General features: G+C 44.3%; 1 protein-coding gene across 1 annotated transcript; it reads left to right on the plus strand.

Annotated features, from left to right (window-relative positions):
• Positions 1–405: 405 nt before the first annotated feature.
• LOC109922872 (zinc finger protein 239-like) lies at positions 406–3,973 on the plus strand. The gene has a single exon (XM_020522906.2). The coding sequence runs from the start codon at positions 948–950 to the stop codon at positions 2,055–2,057; it is 1,110 nt and encodes a 369-aa protein (XP_020378495.1). The 5' UTR covers positions 406–947; the 3' UTR covers positions 2,058–3,973.
• The last annotated feature ends 828 nt before the right edge of the window (positions 3,974–4,801 follow it).

Below are 4,801 nucleotides of genomic sequence, written 5' to 3' on the forward strand. Positions count from 1 at the left end.
TCCTGCTCCTCTGATGCTGCTTGGCCTGCTGTGTTCATCCAGCTCGACACCTTGTTATCTCAGATTCTCCAGCATCTGCAGTTCCTACTATCTCTACGGGAAAATATCGTTGTTTACTTCTCCACTGTTTAATAAATTCTCCCATTTATTTCTTCTCGACATTTGATCTTCCACTACGCACTGAGAATGGTCGGAGGTTGTAAAACTTATCACAGCTTTCATTTCTGACCGCTCCGTTCACAGACTTTAGTCCTCTCGCCCCACTGCCCATTCACTCTGGTTAGAGGATCGGCCCTCCAGCCCCGCCCCCTTCGTCATATTGGCCCAGAGCAGTCGCCTATCGCTGGAACGCCGACTACTGAGCATGCGCAGTAGAGATGCGGAACCAGGTTCGGTCGAGCCGAGTGAGTGCGGGTTGGGGGACGAGGGAGGGTTCGACCCCGAGGGTTGGGGAGGAGGCTTCAGAAACATCTTGTGTAGGCCGCAAGCCCAACACCGAGCCCCGGCGGAAAGCCTCGGGCTCTGGCTCTGTCCGCAAACAACACGAGGAGTAAATATTGATTCAAACTGGGATTGTCTGCTCTGAATTTCTATCCTGCACCGATCGTGGTTAGCTGTTCTGCAAACTCCCTTTACGGGGTGTGAGGGAAGGGTTTACAGAAACAATTCTCTCACCAAACCAAATGGTAATGTCACTCGGAGCCTGGATATCATCCATCTGGAAATGTGAAAGGAGAAATCTTTCTCTGCTCTGAGCGGGAAGTGGGGGTGAAATTCAAACATCAGGGTAACTGGAGAAAACAGAGACAAACACCGGTGGTTCCAGCACAAGGCAACAACCTCAAGGCAGTTACGCAGCCTGAAGAAACATCATGCTATTCACAATGGGGAGAAATTGTACAAGTGTTGTCTGTGTGGAGAAGTAATCATTGAACTGGGAGGGACTAATGGATACCTGCGCGATGGAGAAACCGTGGAAATGTATGGATTGTGAGAAAGGATTCAAATGCCCGTCCGAATTGGAAATTCATCGACGTAGGCACACTGGGGAGAGGCCATTCACTTGTTCTGAGTGTGGAAAGGGATTCGCTCAGTCATCTCATCTGCTGACACATCAGCGTGTTCACACAGACAACAGACCCTTTAAATGTCCAAACTGCAGGAAATTTTACAAAAGTTCGAGGGAGGTGATGCTTCATCAACACGTTCACTCTGATGAAAGACCCTTTGTGTGTGCTCATTGTGGGACAGGGTTCAAGCGATCAGCTGATCTCACTGTACATCAGCGGGTTCACACTGGCGAGAGGCCGTTCTCCTGTCCTGAGTGTGGGAAGAGATTTACTGCATCATCCAGCCTGCGGATACACCAGCGTCTTCATTCTGCAAAGAGACCATTCACCTGCCCTGATTGTGGGAAAGGATTCACTAATTCATCTGAGCTGCTGATACACCAGCGAGTTCACACTGGGGAGAGGCCATTCACTTGCCCGAAATGTGGGAAAGGATTTGCTCAGTCTTCCGTCCTGTTAAAACACCAGCGGGTTCACACTGAGGAGAGACCTTTTAAATGTCCAAAGTGCAGGAAGTTCTATAAAAGTTCTGGTGAACTGATGGTCCATCAACGTGTTCACTCTGACGAGAGACCATTTTCATGCACTCACTGTGGCACTGGGTTCAAGCGATCATCTGACCTCACTGTACACCAGCGAGTCCACACCGGGGAGAGACCGTTTTCTTGCTCAGAGTGTGGGAAGAGATTTACCACTTCATCCAACCTGCTGACACACCAGCGCCTTCACTCTGCGAGCAGACCATTCACCTGTCCTGAGTGTGGAAAGGGATTCACTAATTCATCTGCGCTGCTGATGCACCAGCGAGTTCACACTGGAGAGAGGCCATTCACTTGCTCTGAATGTGGGAAAGGATTCACTCAGTCAGCCACCCTGCTCAGACACCGGCAAGTTCACATTGAGCAGACGCCACTTACCTGCTCTGAGACTAGGAATGGGTTTACTCTGTCATCCCACTTGTTGAGTCACCAGCAAGTTCACAAATGACTGAAGCGACTGGAATTTTCTGTGCATAGCCAGGACTAAACCATTTGATTTCAGGCCTATTCCTGCTGATATTATTAAACTTCAGCCCAATTTTAGGGGCTAATGTTCTGGCTGAAAAACAATCACATCAGCTTTGTGTTCAGTACAGTGTGTTAAGTCTTTTTTTAATATCTTGTTAGTTTCTCCCCCTTCTCTATCCTCTGACAACAAATGCGTGGATGTTGCCTTCTACATCACTGAGATTGAGACAGTCTGATCAGCTGCCCCTGCTGCTTCCATCTCATGTATAATACCTTTCGACAAGGAACCATTCAAATGGGGAAGAAAACAGGAATGTAATTGTGCTGGGAGCAGTATAATTAAAGGGATAGGCCCTCAAAAGACAATCCCTGTTGGTTCCAGGAATTGAATGTAACTTGTGTTTCTTGTTTTCCCATTCTATAAAAGGTTCGTGGTTTCAACTATTTGAACCGTTCCCTACATGTGATGCTCCTACAATGAACAATGACAAGCTAATGCTACACTGGGGAAAGAGAAGCATCCCCGAGACAGGGTTCTGAGACTGTCTGGTGCTAAGGATGGGTAGCCTGATTCTTTTAGCTGTTGTTACTTTTGACAATTGAACTGACATGTAATGACATAAAGTAGTAATATACTTACAAATGAGTTTCTGCTTACAATGAATTGCCACCTATGCCATCTAGGTGCCCTCAGTAATATTCCTGTGTTGTTTCTCTCCAACGCCATGCACTCTGGGTTCTTCTTGGCAGGCTGCGATTGACCTGATGCACAGTTTGGCTTTAAATATGAAGTTGCTGACAGAATTCCCAGATGATCCCGGCAGTATCAAACTCCTCTGTCCCTGTTGAAAATACACAGCCATAGAAGCCTGTGGTGCATTTATAATGAGGTGAACAGCAGAGCATTGTGTGAGATAACTCACTGAGAGCGCACGGAAAGGAACACTCCACGAAATTGGCCAAGAATGGCACCCACTGATTTTGTGTAAAATTGAGCCTATGTTTCCTATTGTCAGTAAGTCCAGAACTAGAGTGTTTTAGAATTAGGAGTTGCCCTTTCAAGGGAGAGGGAAGAGAAGTTTTTTCTCCGAGTTCAGCATCTAGGGGCTGTCTGTCTCAAAGTGTTGGAGATGGAATCAGTAAATATTTTTTGAGACATAGGGAGTAATTTTTTTGTTTAGCAATGGGATTAATGAATATTGCGAATAGATTGGAATGTGTAATTTAATGATCCTATTGAATGGCCGTACAAGCTTGAGAGGCTGAATGACACAGATCATCATCTAATTCATATGTTTGTATGAAGCTGGGAACTTGGCAGTGAGTAACTCACCTTCTGTCTCCCCCCTAGCAAGCAGTATGTACTGTCTACTGGATGTGCCACAGAAACTGACCAAGGCTGTATTTGCTTATTTCCCTTGGCATAGTCCCAATATCTCAGGTATTGGTTATATTAACAAATGCATTTCTCTTTAAAAGTTCATAAATAAGGATACTAATGCCTCCATATGAAGCTTTCCATTAATTAGTCTCTCCTACAATTTCCTTTCACTGCAAGGTCCATCAGCTGATATATTCAACTTAACCACATTCCAGGTGAGTTATTCCAATTGCAATTCCCACTCGGTGCTGTTTCTTCCCTTAATTCTGTCTCAAACTCTCAATCACTTCTTTTCATACAATTGTACATATCCCATTATAGTTACTTTCCTGTCTCATTCATGAACCCTGGAGACCGATGACTGTCCAATGCTCAGAATATCTTTCAGACAGGATTGAAACATTCCCATCTGATTCTGAGCATTAACATGTGTTTATTTTATTTGGTGTTTATTGCTTGGACATATCCTGGTACATTATGCCTGGAGTAATTTTTATTTTAACTTTAGCCAAATTTCAGACAGCTGATACGTTCTCTTAATCTTCAGATGAATTTTGACTAAAATAAACTATTTTTGAAATTCAAAAATCACCTAAACGATTTATCATTTATTTTTGTTAACTTTTGATTCTCCATTTAAGTTTCAGATAAATTTCCCACAAGTGGTTAAAATGTAAATTCACATCAATTTATACTACAGAAACAATTATGCTCACGTTTGGTGGTTTTAATGTTACTTTTGCATCAGGGACATGAGTGCTTGCTATCAATTTAGAGGTAACTTCCACAGCTTCTGTTCTGAAGCATTTTGTCTTGAATGATAACAAATGACCTGAACGGTTGAGGCTGAGTCTTTGAAAGTCAAAGTTTTTTTTTTGCCCATGTTGTGTTCCTTTATCTCGGTCGATCAGTTCACAAATTCATTTTAAAAATCTACAATTCCTGCTGCAGACTCAGCTTCTGTGTTGCTCGGATACCATTATCACCTGTTTATGCACACGCACGCACTCCTCTTGGCTTTAACCAAGAGCCCAATGGATGAATATATCCATGAGAACAGGAGCAAGAGCTGGAATAATGCTCAGATCCAGTACTGGAGGTTGCGTTTTCCTGGGCCCATCGCAATGTCTGGTGTTTTCAGGTTGGGAAGTGCTCCTCTCCTTCTCCCCTGTGGTGTTGTTTCTTCTTTTCTGCTGATGGCCCTACCTCCGTAAGTCCTCCCCATCAAAGGAGCTGTTGGTGTGTCTATTGTGCAGCTGCTTCTTCCCATTGTGCTGTTGGACCATGGGGTCTCAACATCGTTTTACATGTTTTCTTCACTGTTTTCCACTCCTTCAACTCCT

This window comes from Rhincodon typus, unplaced genomic scaffold, assembly GCF_021869965.1.
Source record: "Rhincodon typus isolate 14 unplaced genomic scaffold, sRhiTyp1.1 hic_rhity00012797, whole genome shotgun sequence".
In the NCBI taxonomy this organism is placed as follows: domain Eukaryota; kingdom Metazoa; phylum Chordata; class Chondrichthyes; order Orectolobiformes; family Rhincodontidae; genus Rhincodon; species Rhincodon typus.